Here is a 19,848-nt window from a genome sequence, read left to right on the forward strand (position 1 = left end):
ATCTCCAACAGTAACATATATTACAGATTGACATTTCACTGAGACGACATGTACCTTCGCACTCGCTGGAAGAGAGTCTTCCTCCTGGGCATCGGAATCTTCTTGGTTCTGCTCGGGTTTAAGACGTACGCCCTCGATGAGCAAACTCCCGTGGCTAACATCGTCCTCATCGGCGCCACCGGTGACCTGGCCAAGAAATATCTATGGCAGGGTTTCTTTAACTTGTTTCGTGGTAAGTCTTTTCTATTCATATTTTGATAGTCTTTGTGTTACTAATTTAAGTATTTTAGTTTTATGGTATGCTGTCATATTTTATTGCTTTAGTCTTTAATTCCTGAATTTTATTGCGTTAATAATTATTGTTAGGATATATATTTATTTATTTTTGTAATGTTTAGGATGCAATATTTTTAGGCTGTATTATTATTTTTAAGCTGTATTAATTTTAAGTTGTAATATTTTATGCAATTTTGTGAAGTGCTTTGAGATCATTCTTTGATGTAAAGCGCTATATAAGAATAAATTATTATGATATTATTATTATTTAGTGAAGTTTCGTAACAGTTCAGATTTAATACTTATGTAATGAAAAAGGATATGTGGTAATATTTCACTATGCCTTATCAACCTTATTCAAAGGCAAACAGAATTTATGAAGTAGTTATGGTATGTGTTCACACATAATATATGTGTGTGTGTTTGTTTGAAATATATGTGTGTTTGTGCGTTATCATGATGGCTTGGCTTGTAGACACTCACTGTGTCCAGCATACGTGACCATCATATTTGGTGTGTAGTAGATCTATTTGGTGAGTTTTCAGCTGCTTACATTATGGGTAGATGTTAAAGGTCATTTGAGGTCACCAATGATCAAAAATATGGAAATCAAAATATGAAAGCTGGTCAGCAGCTCATTGTACTAAATAAGTACAGTAAGACCTAGGGGAACCTCACTTTGCATGGACCACACAGGTCCCCATACCCCAGGATAAGAAAGATGGGTGTAACCATGGTAACATGCTCTCATTGCATCACAGCCTGCAACATGCCTGTGTTTCCTACAGAAGTTTCTTTTAATACTGCTCAGGAATTGTACAAATTGACTTAACAAGTTTGTCAGAATTTTTATATTCACAGCATAGGTCTACAGTAACAGAAAAAACATATCCACGGTTTTAAACTCAGCTTTGGCATTTTTGCACCACACCAAAAACAACCTGTTCCCATGATTGTATATAGTTCTGTCAAACATGACACTATAACCAGTTCAAACTGATTAATTTATGAGCAGGAAGTAGATAAATGAATGGATGAATTTAGAGGCCAACGTCTCCATTCAATGGGTAGAGAAGGAAACTGACCTAGAAAATGTCCTGAGCAATTAACAAGCTGAAGGACGACTTCCTGGGGAACTTTTAAACCCATTAATCGCTGTTTATAGGTCATCAATATTGCTACATAATACAGGGATGTGCCCAGGATTTCCTGAGTGCCGGGTATACTGATCGCCATCCTTGGGGTGGGGTCTAAGGGGAGGGGGGTGTCTAGATTTTGAAGGTGCTCAGATGCCAAATGCTGGCACTTGTGTAGCCTTTTAAGCACATGTATACACAAGTACTAGTTTGCTAACAATTTACATTTTTAGTTTTTTTTTTAGTGAAATATATTACGTACCTGGTAAAAGTTATTAGTTTATTTGAAAGAGATTTTACAAGGGACCGATTGAGAGCTGTAAGTAATGTTTCTCGCATGCGTAACTGATGTATTATTAGTCTGTATAATTTTGGCATAGGCTAAGCCTAATTTATGTTGAATATCTTGTTAGGAATGTCAGGATATGAGATGAAAATAGTGCTAGGCGGGATTCACGATTTTTAGGGCAATGCTGGGCGGTAATTTTTAGTGCTGGGCGGGGCCGCCCAGTGCCGCCCAACGTGAGCACGTCACTGATAATATGCTAAAAGGTCTGAATAATGGTTACTCCTGTGGCAAGCTGATCAGTGTTAAGGTAGAATGGATAAAGGCCGTGTTATTAGAGGACGCAAGAAAACCTTGCACGTGTTAGGTCCTGGATTCGATTCCCGGCTGGCCAAGGTACAGAGTGGATTTTTCTTCTTGGTGATATCCACAGTTTTCCCCCATCTGAAATTGTTTTCCAAAAACTATACAAAATTTAAAATGAGCTAAAATTTTAAGTTGGATAGCCACTCGCTGTGAAGTGTAAGTAAATACGCCATTGGACTGCTACTGTCACATGCACATGTGGTTGCTAAGCAAAGTAAAATGCCTTCCTGGTGAATGTTATGATCATTAACTCTTAACTGCAATTTATAAGCATTTTACTCTCAAATGCTTGCAAAAATACTGTATTTCTTTTCTAAGATAGGGGAAGTTATTGTCTAGTTTAATCCTAAGAGAAGTGCTCTGGAAAATGTTTATCAAATAATTGCTTGCTCAAATAAGTTTGTCATACTGGGAAACAATTAAATTCCAGCTTTGTTGTAATATTTTGATATTGAATTATCTTTATCCATGGGTGTGTTCAAAGCATATCACTTTCACCAGGTTGCATAAGATTGGTGCATAGGGATATATGCCGAAATGTACTTAAGGGTTGAATATCAATGTTCTTAAAGGGAGCAAAGACTTGCGCACAAAGAAACGTCTGATGACGGTATAAATCTGACCTAGTTTCGAATGAGGTGTAACAGAAGTGTTAAACACCACCATCGATCTCAGAAAATACACACACAGCTTACTACCGGCAGTAATTAGACACTAGCGTACAGTCAATACATTCAGCTACAGTCAATACCCACAACACAGTGTACATAGCAGCGATGGACATTTCTGCAGGGAGTTGTAATGGAACTCCCTGATCTCAGGTCCAGATAAAAGATAACAAGGTATCTCGTTTCATTACTGTCTGCATTTTGTAGCGACAGGGAGAAAACTTCACTTGCTAGCAATGGAAAGTTAACTTTTTCAGACGGCGGCACCGCAATTAGGGCGAGTCTTCAATGCCTTTATTATAGTGCAATGATTTGCGATTTTTGGTTTTTCTGTTGTATAACAAACTAGTCTTTGCAATTTCAGTACAGTGTTTACTAAAATATCCCCACAAGAAAATTTACAAGTAAGGCAGAGTTCATTTTTACTGTTCACAACAAAGATATTTTTAGAAATTTCATGGTTCTTGAACAAGAATACATTAATACTCAGTCCCTAAGTACTAACTTGAAGCCAACAGTTTGTCAACAGGATGAAAGCAATATTAATTAGGACATTGTATGCAAGTTTTAGTGGAGAAGAACTTGGTACTTCTAAGGGGTCATCATTCAAACCAACATTGAATCGTTTTCAACTCTAACAAAGGATTAGTGATTTACAAGAAAAAAATGATTGCCACAGAATGAAGATATTACTGATTTTTGGTTATTGAATAGAATTTTTTGTAAACTTTGTCAATTTAATTTTACCATTTTTGGGGGGGGATAAATATTTTTTTTAATTTTTTTTTTATTCAATATACCTTTTAATTTTTTGTGTGTGTGTTTTCTTTTATTTGTTTTAATATTGTAAGTGTCATATTTAATAGTTTTAATAGTCATATTTAATATTCATATTTAACAGTTTTAATAGTCATATTTAATATTTTATAAGTCATATTTAGTAGTCATAATAATTTAATAGTCATATTTAATATTTTAATAGTCATATTTAAGTCTCTTAACATTTTATCCAAAACATATTTAGCCTAGTTATATCTGTTCTGTCTCCTGGCAGGTGTCAAACAGAACTCTCTCGACCTTCATTTCACCGGTGGGACCCGTCTACCCTTCAACACAGGTAACGAACAGTTGACCAAAATCCTTCAAGATTCCGTGGATTGTCAAGCTAGAGACGAAGAATGTCTTGATTCGTTGCACGCCTTCCTGGATCGGGTAGATTACGCCCAGCTCAAGACTGCTGACCATTACAGAGATCTGTGCACCAGTCTTACAGATAGAGCTTCCTCAAGGAGGGAAGAGGGACGGATATTTTATCTCTCCGTTCCGCCATTTGCGTATCCCGAGATCGTCGAACACATAAATCAAGGTGAGACACTGTGTGGTTTAGGTTTATTGTGTTTCATAGGGAATAGTTATCGCATCCAAATGCTATGCAAAGTGGGCAAATTGCTATACAAGTGCAAAAATGCTATGCAAAGTGGGCAGATTGCTATACGAGTGCGAAAATGCTACGCAAAGTGGGCAAATTGCTATACGAGTGCGAATATGCTACGCAAAGTGGGCAAATTGCTATACGAGTGCGAAAATGCTACGCAAAGTGGGCAGATAGCTATACGAGTGCGAAAATGCTACGCAAAGTGGGCAAATTGCTACATACGAGTGCGAATGTGCTACGCAAAGTGGGCAAATTGCTATACGAGTGCAAAAATGTACTTTATGTGGGATGTGGGACAAAGTTGAGGGCTTTCAAAACTGCTGTGCAAATGTGTGGAGAATAAATCTTTAATTGATCACATTATAGGTCTGATATATTAACATTATAGGTCTGATATATTGGAATATATTATAAAACAATGAATGTTACATAACTTTCTGTAACCTTAAGATTTAAATTTTCTGTTTTAAAACTAATAACTGGTCAACGTTCTGTTCATTTTAATGGAGTAGTAAAAGTGACTCTCTGTTAAGTTCCTTTCAAAATCCGGTCATTAATTCAGTCAATTGTCTTGTTATTTTGTCACAGTTTGCAGACCTCCAGACCCAAGAACATGGCTAAAGGTAGTCCTGGAGAAACCTTTCGGCAGTAGCTTAAACTCAGCACAAGAGTTGTCAGTCCAGCTCTCCAAGCATTTAAAAGAAGAAGAAATTTATAGAATTGATCATTACCTGGGGAAACCTGGTATGTATACATCTATCACCAAGTTGAAGATATCCTCAGTTTCATCCCTAGATTCTAATCTAGATTTCAAAAATTCAGATTATTTACTTCGCTCCTCGCTTACCTGTCTCCTCACAACCTTAGCACCTCATTCTACCGTGCCTATAAAGTCCTGGTAAAATAATAACACTGTGCGCCCTCTATGACCGAACCCCCCCTCGGTCACTCCTCACTACTCATTCTACCATTAAAAGTGTCTTCACGTGAATTTCTTGTGGATATATTTCCCTTGGATTTCGTCTTGGTTTTCTTTAGCGATCTTTGGAAGTTTCTTTCCTCGGATTCTTAGGAGTATTGCAGTCCTTTCCAGCCCGATAAGTATCCTTTTTTGTTGAAAGGGAGGGTTTTGGGGACTGTTTTTATTCCTAGTGCGTTCCGCCCTTAGGTTTTTTGCGGGGGTAGCAGTTCCGCGAACTGCCTAGGTTTCCCGCCAATTTCCCTTCCCCACGCTATAGGCGTGTCGTTGTATTTTCAGGTTCATAGCATGTCTACATTGTATTTCTATTCACGATTTCTTCTTCTATATTTCGCTCTCTCATGTTCTTTTTCAGCTTGTGTTGATTTTGTTGGGCCACTTCGTAGCGTTTTTCGTATTTTGCCGTTGCTAGGTTACGCTACGTACCTCTACTCACCGTTATGTACCCCCCGTTCTCTCCCGTTCTCTTGTTAGTTTGCATTTTTCCGTAAGCTTAAGAGTTAGTCTTTCCTTAATTCGAGCGTTTTAGTTTGTCTCGTAACCAGCTGAAGTTTTTTTAACGTTTCGATGTTTCGGCCAGGCAGAACCTGGGTCGAACACGATTTGTGTCCTAAGTGTAGAACCTACACCAGACGGGACCCATGCCTGGTCTGCATAAATTTTTCGCCAGCCCAGTGGCACTAGATAGACCAGTGGCTTACGAGTCTAAGAAGCAAGCTTTAGGGCAGGCTGGACTTGATTCCTTAGGCCATCGGTGCCCCAGAAAAAGATATAGGAGAGACAAGAGAGAGAGAGAGAGGAGGAGGGAGAAGTGGTGAGACAGGTGGAGGAAAGTGGCCAGGAGAGGGCCGAAGGAGAGGTGGAGAAGAGAGAGAAAGAGTACCCCTAACGGTCCCGGCGACGTCCGGTTGATTACGGCCAGAGGGAAGGGCAGGAGCAAGGCTCCCGCCAAGAAAAGACCTCTCGAGAAGAGGCACGGCTCGGCCGGGCTAGAGGCAACGTCTCAGTCCGGGTCGCAGCAAAGAGTACCCCTAACGGTCCCGGCGACGTCCGGTTGATTACGGCCAGAGGGAAGGGCAGGAGCAAGGCTCCCGCCAAGAAAAGACCTCTTGAGAAGAGGCACGGCTCGGCCGGGCTAGAGGCAACGTCTCAGTCCGGGTCGCAGCAAGAGAGACCCATGGAGCGCGGGCTACAGGCCACGGAGAGCTCGGGTCCGAGAGAGAGAGTACGACCGAGGGGTCGCTGAAACGGAGCCGGTCCCATAGCAGGCTCCGGGGAGCCCGGGTCCGGCGAGAAAAAAAAAAAAAAAAAAAAAAAAAAAAAAAAAAATCCCACCGGAAAGGACAGAATGTCCGGGTCGAGGAGTACCGGCGTGGTGGTACCCGGCGTGGTACGCACACAGAGACGGGCTCTGGGAGCCTGGGTCCGGCGAGGCCCCGGGCCCGGCGAGACCCCGGGTCCGGCGAGACTCGAAGGGAAGGCAGAACCGAGGTTTCACTCCAGATCCGAGACCGCCCCCGGAGCCGCGAACCAGAGCTATACAATCGACTGCTGGGTCCTCAGAGATTGGCTCCGGAGGGCCCGGGCCCGACGAGAACGGGGGCGCAGGGGCAGAAGCCTGGCCCACAGATCTCCAAACGGGATCCAAAACTGGTCCCGAAGTCGGGAGCCTACGAGAGTAACAACATTTACAACTGCGGCATTCACAATAACATTTACAACTACAACAACATTTACAACGAGATTAACAACTGCTAGGCCCCCAGAACGGGGTAGCAGGTGCAGAAGCCCGGCCCGCAGACCCCCTAACCGGAGCCGCGGCCGGTCCTGAGGCCGGGAACCGACGAGATTACCAATGCCGGGCCCCCAGAACGGGGTAGCAGGGGCAAGCGCCCAATCCGAAAAGAGAACCAGCCCCGAGCCAGGTTCCCACGGCAAAGGGAGAAATACTTATCCCCAGACACCGAACACAGACATCGGTGCCGAGGAGCGATCGCAACCCATGGCCAGCCCGGCCGCGACACCACGATCAATCCCAGACCAAAGAATGGAACCTGATTTGTTCCCCGGCAAGGACGACCTGGTTTGCAGAGCGTCGGGCAACCTGTCCGGCCTAGACGACGAGGTCGACCCCTAGATTTCGGGGTTACAGAGGACGGTTACTCCCGCGTCCCAGATTAGGGGGAGTGTCCCCCCCCCCCGGAACTAGCAGCTTGAGCGGCGACGACAGGTTCGAATCATTTGCGGAAAAACACCGCTACCACTACACATCCCAAATGTGTGTTTATTTATCGAGTACCTGCAGACAATCATGGGTCATATTCTCCTCGCTAATTATACTCCTCTCTAATCATAATTCATCGCCATTTGCCTAGGTTAAAATCTTACTTGTGTTTAAAAACACGGTCGTTTAAAACACTGGTGAACCCACTTCCAGAACATGTTAAAATGCGTAAGACTGAGGGGTTTCAAATCGGTTCTCATGACGTACAGTATTCCGTTTACCTTAAAACCTTGGCAAACTGCTAGGAAGATAACTTTCTCGAGACTTGGCAAAGTGCCAGGAAACATAACGCTCATAGATCCTTGGCAAACTGCCAGAAAAAAAAAAGAAAAAAAAAAAGAAGGTACAACGTGGCACATTTGTTAAGAGAGGAGGGGGGGCCAAGCAGCCACCTGGCTTGACACGTGTAAGCTCAACTTTTACTGCAACGAGCTATCGACTACGTGAGCGATCCTATGGAATAAGCCTTTCTTCCTATTTCTTTGGTGAATTACCAAGACAAACGCGTTAGTAAGTTGAAAAAGGGGTAGGATACAACCCCAGCAAGTTACAAGCGCTAACACGCTCCAAACATACAGCATGCGCTTCATGAACAATGTTCGATGTTCCGACATCTTAAGCAGAGTTGCATTTCGTAGCACCTGATGGCCTAGTCTTGACTAGCCTAGGCGCTAGGTGGTTTCAATAGGAAGCTGGAAACCTTTACTGCACTACGAAATGGACACATCTCGACAGGAAGAGATTTGAGAAGTAACGGGTACGTTATCATAACATTCAATACGTGTTTATTACGTTAAATGTGGTGTTGATGAAACGTTGACATAAGATGTCGATGAGATATTACGTTATATTAATGTTATATTAATGTGTTAACGGAATTTGTTTTGAAATAATAGCCCCTAAAGGGTTTCGGTAACATATTTCTTACACCTCTAATAACGCTATCATAGCAAAGACTAAACAATTAGCAAGCTTTGTGTTTGCTGAGTAACTCCCTGGACTCCGTTAAACAGCCAGGATTTATGAGGTGGAATTTCTACAAACCCACCCTACACATCCCCTGTTGGGAGTTTGTTCCTGGTGAGTAGGGCTGTAGCTTAGTTAGCTCAGTGGTTAAACCCGGTGCCTTCCAATCAAAAGGTCCCGGTTCAAGTCACCCCAAGATTAATGTATGTTGTCCAGTTACAGAGCTGTTGACAATTCATAGTCATGGACATTAAAATATGAATGTACGAGACTGACTCTGGTCAGCTTGCGGCTTTGATAAGCCAATGAGGCTTCTTCACAAGTTCCTACTTGCAGGATGATCTAAATTACATACACAAATACATACATATACTGTAGTTGTAAAAGCCACGTAGCAGCTGTAGCATTGATTAAGACTCTGATGAAGCAAACTATCCATTCAGTACTCAATTTTTGGAGAGCACTGTGGTCAAGCGGCGTAGGCAGTGTACTGGTGATCTAAGGCTTGCAGGTTTTAGTCCTGGCCAGATCATTCTGTTGTTTCCTTGGGCAAGGCACTCTATCTCCATTGCGTCTTTCCATCCAGGAGGGATTTCTCTCTGTTTAACAGGTTATTGTTGACCAGGGTAATATTGCTAGCGCCTCTGGCTTCGTTATCGATAGATAGGCCGGCGCAGTTCAACCCTCAATATTATTATTAATATTATTTTTCATGGAAAGAACCTCCATTAACCTCCCTACAGGGTACAGCTTAGGTCTACATCATCAAGGCATTACTTTTCTTCAGAGGTTTTCTGATTGCAACTGGCGGATAACTAAAGGGGTCATCAGCGGTACTGTGGTACTGCAAGCAGTGCTGCGAGTGCTGCTGTATTGCAGGCGCTAACAAGGTCATCATACAGGCCACTGTCCTTGACTTCTTTAGCAGCATATACAGAATAACCACTTTCCTGCACCACAGTGGCGTCAGCAGGGCAAAGGATCGGCACCAACACTCTATTTGCAAAGATAACCAGGTTTCATGTACTTCCGCCTCGCTCTCAGGACTCCAGGGCAGAGAGATTGTGCCGTCTGGCATGGGAGACCCTCACCACAGCTGAAAGCCAGAAAGGAGAGTGTGAGGACCGATGCTCTGCCCAGGGGACAACTCGACCCCGACGAGTAAACCCTTCGCAAGGAACATGCGGTAGGTTTTTCCACATGTTCGGCATACCTCTGATAGACCTGCGTACGACAAAGGGCAACAATGGGCTGCCCATCTTTTGTAACAGGCGGTCCCACCTGCAGCCTCCCACATAGCGCCAGGTCCCTGCCTTGAGACGGACCAGAGGTTTAAATTCTTCCCCCCCCCCCTTTGGCTGATCAGCCAGATACTGAGGAAGACTCGCAGCTCCAAGGGTAAACTCATCCTAGTGGCTCCCTCCGGACCCCGGGTCCCAGGCCGCAGGTCCCACACGCAGGCCCCAGACGGGGACGTCTGGTTTTCCAGACGGCTCCACGCTGGGCATTAGCCCAGACATTGACCAGCTCACCAAAGGCATGGCTAATCGCCGTCCACGAGTCAGACAGTTAGCCCCCTCTGCGGGGCTCTCGGCAGTGCTGCATGCCCTGGCAGGGCCACTGTACGAATCAACGGGGAACGCTTCCCTGGCTGCTCTTACAAAGAAACCACTCTTCGTCATTGCGGTAGCGTCAGCGTGAAGGAGTTACCTCCAAGCCCTAACAACCAAACAGAACCACATCAGATTCGAGGGCCATGGGGCGAGGACGGTTCCAGACCCGTCCCTTATTGCCAAGAACCGGGCCTTGACTTTCTTGCCCGGGGACATTTTCTTTCAGGAAATCAAAACCCTTTCATCAGTGGCTGAGGACAAGCGATGGTGCCCAGTCAGGGCACTGAAGTGGTACTTAAACAGGACAGAGAAGTTGAGACAAACAACCTCCCTTTTCATCCTGCCACGACCACCTTAAACAGCAGCCGCCAAGGATACCCTATCCCGATGGCTAGTAGAGATGATCTGCCCGTTCACGATGGGGGGATACCCGGCCAAGAGATCGCAACATCAGTGGGGCCTCGGCTTCCACAGCTCTCTCTGCCGGTATCCCGATACAGGACATCCTCAAGGTGGCAGTGTGGAAAACACCACTACGTTCGCCGCCTGTTACTTACCTGACACTCTACACGCCGAGGCAGCTTTTGGTAGCGCGGTGATGCGAGGTCCGGTTGGTACTTGGTCCCACCCCTCGGGCCTCCCACCATCGGGCAGTGCCACTCGGTGCTAAGGTTGTGAGGAGACAGGTAAGCGAGGAGCGAAGTAAATATTCCAAAACTTACTGGTTTGGATATTTACGAGTGACGAGCTTACCTGTCTCCATTCCCGCCTCCCTCCCCCGAGGGGGTGGGACACAGCCGGACGGGGGAGCAGTCGTTCGACTAGGCTCACGACTCCAAGCACAACACCAGATAGACAGAGCCAACAACTACTAAGAGTCACCGGCCAGGTCTATCGGTGAGGGTAACTTTGCACCCTGTATTTTTCATAGGCGTACTCACCTAAGTTGTCTTAGGGTTAGCAAGTGTTGGGCCTTTACAGGATGAGGCTCCTTGTTAGGAAAAAGGGGTAGTTTCGCCTGCAGGGCTCAGGAGAGTGTCCCCCCCCCTTACCCGCTGCGGCGGGGAGGATTACACTCTCCCTGCTAGGAAGGCATCAGTGCCTTTTGTTAAGGGCTCACCTTTGAGAAGTTTAGTCGACAGGAGTCCTTGGGGGTGGCCAGAGGATTCTGGCCACCCCTATTTCGGTGACCGTGAGGCCACTTTTAAGGAGTGGTCTCATGAGTAGTGAGGAGTGACCGAGGGGGGGTTCGGTCATAGAGGGCGCACAGTGTTATTATTTTACCAGGACTTTATAGGCACGGTAGAATGAGGTGCTAAGGTTGTGAGGAGACAGGTAAGCTCGTCACTCGTAAATATCCAAACCAGTAAGTTTTGGAATATCTAGTACCAAGTTAGTACCTACACCTAGTACCTAGTATACCAAGTTGAAGATATCCTCAGCTTCGTCCGTAGATTCAAATCTAGATTTCAAAACTTTAGATTTTAAGTCAGTTAATTTTCACCTGGTTTTATTATGCATCACATGGAGTGAGAAGGTGAATGTTATATGCATAAGTTCCTTTTAATGGTTTAAATGCTGAGTTTTCTGGCTTCCACTTACTTACAAAGCTGGCGGGGGAGGGGGTGAAGTTAAAGGAATAGCAGTAGATGCGTTTTGTATTGATAGACAATCAGAAGATATGTTTTGAGTTTTAATTGAAAACAAAACTGGAATAAGACTTTTCAATGCTGCCCTTTCTCCATTTGAATAAGATTTTAAGGGGAGTGGGATTGTAGTGTGAGGTCAAAATTTTCCTAATTAATATTGGAAAAATGTGAAAGAGGGTTGGAAGGGGGGTGGGAGGGTAAGGTGGTTGGGTTTGTATTAGATAGACCTAATTGTTTTCATTTTATAGCTAGCGACCTTCCAATCAATTGAAACCATATTATTTTGAATCAATCATATATTGTATCATTTTTTAGGAGTGAGGACAATTTTACCCTTCCGTCATTCTAACCGAGATGTCTTAGATCCCTTGTGGAACCACAAGTACATAGATTACATAGAGATTGCTATGAAAGAGACCTTAGATGTGAAAGGTTTGTAGTATATCTCATTGTAAGAAACCTTAGATGTGAAAGGTTCTTATTATTTCTCATTGTAAGAAACCTTAGATGTGAAAGGTTTGTTTTATACCTCATTGAAAGAAACCTTAGATGTTAAAGGTTTGTATTATATCTCATTGTAAGAAACCTTAGATGTTAAAGGTTTGTATTGTATCTCATTGTAAAAACCTTATTTGTGAAAGATTTATATTATATTTCAATTAAAGAAGCCTTAGATGTGAATGGTTTGTTTTATACCTCATTGAAAGAGACCTTAGATGTGAAAGGTTTCTATTGTATATCATTGTAAAAACCTTATTTTTGAAAGATTTTTATTATATTTCAATGAAAGAAACCTTAGATGTGAATGGTTTATATTAAATATTTCAATGAAAAAAACCTTAGATGTGTATGGTTTGTTTCATACCTCATTGAAGGAGATCTTAGATATAAAAGGTTTGTATTACAACTCATTGTTCAAGAGACGTTGATGTGGATGTTGAGATATGGAAGGTTTCTATTATTTCTCATTAAAAGAGACCTTAAATGTGAAAGGTTTGCATTTTTTCTCTTTGAAAAAGACCTTAGACATTAAAGGTTTGTACAACATCCCTCAAGTATAAGTAATGATATGAAGTAACTATACATTAAATAATTTAGTGAGGGGTGTGCGAAATACATTAGAGCTCAGTGACGGAAAGCTTAGAAATGAAATGTTTGTATTATCTTCTTTAAGTATAAGTAATGTTTATCAAAGGATTTTTACTTCAATTACTTATGAAGATTTGTAACAGTGATTTCCATTAAGGTAACCATAAATTTCAGCAGTTCCAATTTTACTTGCTAGGAAATTTGAAAGAGGAAACTAAAATAATGGTCAAATTTGTCTAATTTGGGTGTATATATACCAAGAATCGATCTTGTTTTCCATTGTTGCAGGCCGTCTAAGCTTCTACGATAAGTACGGTGTGATCCGAGATGTCATGCAGAACCACCTGACAGAGATTCTAGGCCTGGTTGCCATGGAGATTCCAAATGATTTGAACCCTGCATCGGTACAGAAGAGCAAAGTTGATCTGTTTAAGGATGTACTTCCAGTGACATCATCGCAAAGTGTGATTGGTCAGTATGAAAATTATGCAAGAGAATGGATGGAAGAGACCAATCAGAATCCAGGAAATGTGACCTTCACCCCGACATTCGCTGCGAGTATTCTATTCATCAACAATCAAAGGTGGAGGGGAGTGCCTTTCGTTCTCATGTCCGGCAAAAAGTTGCTGGAAAAGTTGAGCTACGTCAAAGTCGTCTTTAAGAACCAAGCTGTTTGTCCGACAAGCGTGAGTTGGAGGAAAGATTCCAATTGTGAAGCGAAACAAATCGTGTTTGTTTTGAGCCAATCCGGTTCGAAGTATCCTCACATCTTACTCTCAAAGAGTTTTCCTAAACCAGTTCTACCCAGGGGAATTCGGGAAGATAAAACATTCCCGATGGAAGAGTTCCAAGTTTTTAATCGACCTCTCTCAGATTATCTCGTGTACACTGCCACAAGCGAAGATGCTTACACGTCTTTGATTAAAGATTGTTTCCACGGCGATAGGTCGAATTTTGTGGATACGGAACGTCTGATGGCGTCGTGGGTCATCTGGGACAATGCCCTGAAGGGATTGCAGAAGGTCATGCCGAGGATTTATTCACCTTTACAGTCGCAAACCGGCTGGTTAAACTTTGAAGTCAAAGGTCAAACGTTGCAATACACCGTGCAGGAAACGCACACGGACGATTACTTCCAGTCCTCTCTAGCGTCCAGCTACGAGGCAGATTCCAGCTACTTCAGGAATCAACCGTTATATCACGGAAACGCGGAGACGACCATCGAAGACCTCGCCAAGTCGATCTTCGAAGTTGCCGTAAGTACAGTCGAAAGTAAGGGCAAATTCCACATTGCGTTCCCCGGAGGGAATTCGCCCAAGACGCTGTTTTCGCTACTCGCCTCACGTTACAGGGTCTCGTTCCCCTGGGAGAACACCCACATCTGGATGGTAGACGAACGTTGCGTACCTCGGGCGGATCCCCGATCGAATTTCAACAGCCTGCAGGAGTTGCTGCTTCGACATATCGCCATTCCACATTTCAACGTCCATCCCATGCCGACGGAACTCATTAACGGTCTGTGCATCCCGGAGGACAAGGGACCTCAAACCTACGCAGCCGAGATGTCTCGTCACCTGGAGAGAGAGAGGCTGGACTTTGTGGTCCTCGGGGTCGGCATGGATGGACACACGGCGTCCCTATTTCCAAAGAGCGCCGCATTGAACGAGACATTCCATCGGGTGATAGTCACGCCGGACGGTCCTGCGTATAACGTCAGGTATCGGATGTCCATGACCTATTATACGATCAACAATGCCAAAAATATCGCAATCATAATCCTAGGGTCGGAAAAGAAGGACCTCGTGAAACAGCTGAGTAATACAGATGAATTAAGTTATAACAAGTATCCCGTACTGGGTGTGAAACCAGTTAATGGCACCCTGGAGTGGTACATCGAAGATGAAGCTCTGGGTACGACATAAACCGGTTTAGACCGACAGGTTTTATCGGAACCGCAGACTTCCCAGTGTTTTGGATCCATACAGTATTGATATCCCAAAGGGACAATGCCAAAAATATTGCATTAATCATAGTCCTTGGATCGGACCGTTTGAGACCGTCTGGGTTGATCGGAACCGCAGACTTGATGTATTACATCTATACAGATACAAATAATGAATCTGCTATACCATGGCAGAATATTGATCCTCAAAAAATCATGGTACAATTTGCAGAGCAGATTACAACATGAACCGGTTTAGACCATCAGGTTTTATCGGAACCGCAGACTTGTTGTTTGACATCTATACATATACAAATAATGTATATACCTGCTATACCATGGCAGAATATTGATCCTCAAAATGTCTAGGTCATGGTACAATTTGCAGGCCTGATAGAAATGGGGGAGGGAGGGATAAAAAAACCTGAAACTGGGATCCGTTATGGGGCCTGGGGTCAATAATGGTGGCCTGGGTGATGAAGGGGCCCAAGGTATTGGCAAGGACCACCAGGTCTGGGCTTGTACCCAACAGAAAATGTACTGTATTCTTGTGCTCATGAAAATATCATGAAGTTATGAAAACTTCAACAACAGGGTCATGTTTCACAGTTGTCCCATCTTGTAGTTAGTGTTATTATTTTCAGAATTCTATAATTGGAACAAATTTCTTGAACCTCAAAACTGCCCAATTATATTAATGTATTCCCTGCCGGAGCTGATGATACATGAATTGCCATTTGCAGCTGTTTAAACTTTTATTTATTCACTCAAAATCATATTATGACATGATCAGTAATGTTTATACACAGGAAAACTGGTAAATATTGGAATCGAGTGACCATAAAGAAGTGTCCATTCATATCAAATGTTTCATACTTGAGAAATACTTGAAACAGGTCAATCAACAAAAATGTATTGAAGTATTTGACCAACTAGTAGTAGAATTAGTTGCACACTGTCACAGATGTTTATCTGGACTGTTTGATTAGCATGATGTACAGTTTACAACTCATCAATAGAAATTGTTAAATAACTGCTTTAAAATGATATAACTTTCTGGTTTACAATTTTGATGTAAATGTGACTGAAACTTGTAACATTCAATATATTGCATGAATTTATTTATGATGGGAATTTTTTAATTTAGTCCAAGAAACCAAAATAGTTGCATTTTCAGCTAAATGTTGCCTTGTTCTAACTTCTGTGCCTTTTTCTGAAGATGTTTTTCTTTCCAATTACAAGCTTTAATTTGGATAGTGGACCATCACAAATGATTAAAATATATCAGAACAAACGGTGATATACTATACATGATCAAAACCTTATGCCAGAATGTATGCAAGTATATGTATGCTAATGTACAGTAAAATTTAATGAAATTTTCAAAAATAATTGTAATATTATTCAATTGACAATTTTTCTTTTTTTTTTAATGGGGAGAACGGGGGTTGGGTTAAAACTATGACAGATAAATTATTATCTTTATATATATTTTTTTTATAGTTTTATATTTAATTTAGGTGATTTTAATATACTGGTGTTGTTGTTGATGTATAGAAGAGTACACATGTTGTGGTTGGGAGCCATATGAATTTTTTCCTCCCCATCCTTTTCCTACCCTTCAGCTATGGAAGACCAAAGAACTAGTTCCCGCTCCCCCAATATTTTTTCTGCCCCGTCCCCTTCCCAAAGAAATAATGTCAGGAAAGTTGTTTTCATTTTGTTTATAGAAAAGAGTATTCTAGTTATTGTGCCATGCACCCCTTCCTCACCTCCTTACCCTGTTTACTTGTCAAAATTGTTTAGTAGTAGTAGTAGTAAGTTGAGTCTCGTCTATCCGACTTGCTCAGTGATTAACCTCCGCCACGTATCTCGATCTTGTGCAAGGTTTATTGCTTCCTCGAAATTGTTAATCTAATGTTCCTCTGAAAAGTGTCAATTTTGCGATCAAGATCTTTCGTTGTGCCCCACAGTTCGCAATTGTACAAAAATTCTCTTTAAAAAGCCTCGAAAATCGTAAGCTTAATGTTATTAATGTCAAAATTGTTTATACTGTGTAATATGCATGTATATTATATATTATAGCCTTTAAAATGCTGAATTTATCACTTGTATCCTGTATTATTACTCTGTAATCTTACTATTAAAATAATTCATGATTTTTTTGTTGCCTAGCAACAATTATGTCTGTAATAATGCCATGAGGTCATATATGAATAATTGCTCAATATTATGTGCTGTATCACTGTAACCTTTGATGATGAATATATATATATATATATATATATTTATACAGAAAGTCATATCAGCACTTTGGCCTTAAAGGAGCCTTCCTCACTGTTAACTTTTGATAAAATGAATGTACAGAATATCAATGTCACAGCCGGCAGTTGTACACGTTCTCCTTTAAGTTCATAAAAAAGTGCCTTTGAATGGCCAAATTTCTTTCTCTCGCAAATCTTGTCTTTTGAGTTTTGATCATTGAGTTTTGAATCGTCGAATTTATTTATGTGGATTGATCGATCGACGAATTAAATGAAATGATTAATCGATCAGTCATATCGATAGAGTGAAGGTCTACTGATTGATTGGTTAATTGATTTATCAATTGATTGATCAACAGATCCATCGATTATGGCAAAAAGGGATAAACAAGGGATATTTCGGTGACTTTGTGACACCTATGTGAAAGGGCTAAATATTCCACACTGAAATGACGAGAACTAAACAAACATATCCAAATGTACCATATTTCAAAAATCATATTTCAAGGTCCAAATCAAAAGCAACCGGGTAAAGTCAGTTGATAATGGTTACATTTCAGTCAACCATTTCTTGATGTACAGGCAAAGATATTGAAATGGGGTTTGCAGCTAACAGTGTAGAATATTTTCACTTCCATATAAATATGACATTATATGCCTATTCCTGGACATTGCTATAGACATAGTTGAACCTTGATTTGTGCTTTCCCTAATGGGTTTCAATGCAATGTATGCTTGTCTTTATAGCTTAGGGTAATTTTATTATGTCGCCAAAGATATCTTTTTATTAATGCAATGATGATAAAGGAGAACAAGAGTTTATTATTATGCCTTTTAAAGCTTTTATGCAAATTAAATTATATCGTCTTAATTATGCTGTTATGTGCATGAAGCAGAGATAAGAGTATCATACAGTTATTATAATTCTTAGTGAAATATTATACAAGTTTAAAGTACAAAAAGAATGTAAGTTTTCTTCTTCTTCTTACTTTTTCAATGTCTTTCGGTTATGACTGGAATCTGTATTTTCTTTGAGGTAAAAGCAAAACATTGTTCTTACCTTTTTTTTTCTTTTTTTTCCCCCTTTTTTCCCCTTCCCCCCCCCCCTTTTTCCCCTTTTTTTGGGGGGATGGCGATACGTACCATGAACAAAGTTCTAAATGTCTAATAAAATCATTTTCTTTATTTCAAGATTAGATATTAAAGCATAAACTATATGACAGGGAAAGAAAGTGCCTGCCATTTTATTTTGTTCAATTTGTGACGTCACATAAATTATGTGACATTTGTGATGTCACAATGCAGTCAGAAAGTGAAAAATTGCCTCTGCCTGTCATTCCTGTATTCACATTTTCAAGATGAATGTAATGTAAGAATTATTTGGTTATTGAAAGGTGTGTCAATGTTTATAGCTAAAGCAAGAATTTATTTAAATAATTTAGAATCAATACTTTACTCACACAATTTCTTGGCATGATTGAAAGTAAAGAATATAAAACTTAATAGATATAAGTACTAAAATTCAAGTACTTTTGTGAAGGAATATGAAAACCAGGAATGTTTTTGTAAATTTTGGGGGGTTTTGTTTATCATGTCTTTGCATATAATGATGTCAGTTAGAATGATATATACTGACTTGTTGGATGAAAATTGATTTTGTAATGAATTTGATGTAAAATTCCACATTGAAATAAAGGCTTATCAAATTATCTCCTGTTGATATGTTTGAATTTTGTCTCGAAAATTGGAGTATTCAGTCATTATTTATCAAGTAGGGACGAATGATGCTGAAATAGATTGCCGGATGTAAGAAGGTGCACTTCCGGGGAGAGGGGATGCTTTTATTTCCACCTTCCGGTGTTTTATTATTGGACTCGTTCTAGTTAACGCATAACGGCAGCTTCCACAAAGATTGAATAAATATTATTGTGAGCAATGGCGTTCCATGTCATCTAAGGCAGTGGGCTGTCTCGGACTATGTTTACTCCGTACCTATTCTCGTTCCTGCTGCTTCTGTATTACTAGTACTACCCAACATCAATGCCACCATCTAAGTTTTGTGTATTCCTATTAGTGTGTAAGAAATCATGGTACTAATTTAGAATCCATACCACCCGATATCCGACAGGCTAAAAGAGGGCGCTCTTTTTGATGGGGTGAGCGTTGTTAAATGGGGCTTGGATGTTTTTGGGGGACTAAAAGAGTTTGGCGGTTTTCATGAAAATAGTACAGTCGCTTCAGCGCTTATGTTCCTTCATTGTACCCATTTCACATCCCCCAACACCTTCAACCGTAAGTTTCTCTATTCTTTCTGTCTTCCTCACTAGTTGGCTCGGATGAGACCTACCTATCTGTGAAGAGAAGAGAAGAGAGGAGAAAACATGATTAATAACATGAGTAACACATAGCAGTAATCGAACCCGGGATGTTAGGATGCGAATTAATAATAGCGCATACTCCTAACCGATCAGGCTGTGAGCCGGGGAAAAAGAATCACTCTAGCCCCTTGGTTTTCAACCTTTTTTCGATCACGAGCCCAATTCGTCTTCCGAGCCATCCTCGCGAGCCCATACCCTACCCTGCAAAGTTATCAACTTCATAAAATCAATTTCACAGCGTTTATTAGTGTATTCTTGACACAAGTGACCCGGGGACTCAATCAGAGCTATGTATGTTCCTCCGTGATCAGATGACAGGTACTGCCCAATTAGAGCCTATCTCAAAGATTTCTTGCAACCCTCAATGGTACACTGGTTTCATGAGAAATGTGTGACCGTTATCACTATCAGAATAATGCAGAAAAATGGAGATGAACAATGTAATAAAAAAGCAGCAAAACCGTTTGACGTGTGCATATGAGGCCCAGTAGTATTAAAGGAGATATATTTCGAATCG

The 19,848-nt window shown here is 41.5% G+C and overlaps 1 protein-coding gene and 1 long non-coding RNA gene across 2 annotated transcripts; one reads left to right on the plus strand and one right to left on the minus strand.

The window, feature by feature from the left end:
* Window positions 1-18,504, plus strand: LOC139982430 (GDH/6PGL endoplasmic bifunctional protein-like). The gene is made up of 5 exons (XM_071995283.1): window positions 1-232; window positions 3,787-4,098; window positions 4,756-4,911; window positions 11,974-12,090; window positions 13,036-18,504. The coding sequence occupies exons 1-5, from the start codon at window positions 49-51 to the stop codon at window positions 14,667-14,669; spliced, it is 2,403 nt and encodes an 800-aa protein (XP_071851384.1). The 5' UTR covers window positions 1-48; the 3' UTR covers window positions 14,670-18,504.
* LOC139983604 (uncharacterized) lies at window positions 6,221-11,392 on the minus strand. Its single transcript, XR_011798763.1, has 2 exons — window positions 7,685-11,392; window positions 6,221-7,651 (listed from the first exon to the last, which is right to left on the minus strand). It is a non-coding gene; the product is annotated as an uncharacterized lncRNA (long non-coding RNA).
* Window positions 18,505-19,848: the final 1,344 nt, after the last annotated feature.

This window comes from Apostichopus japonicus, chromosome 16 (genome assembly GCF_037975245.1).
Source record: "Apostichopus japonicus isolate 1M-3 chromosome 16, ASM3797524v1, whole genome shotgun sequence".
In the NCBI taxonomy this organism is placed as follows: domain Eukaryota; kingdom Metazoa; phylum Echinodermata; class Holothuroidea; order Aspidochirotida; family Stichopodidae; genus Apostichopus; species Apostichopus japonicus.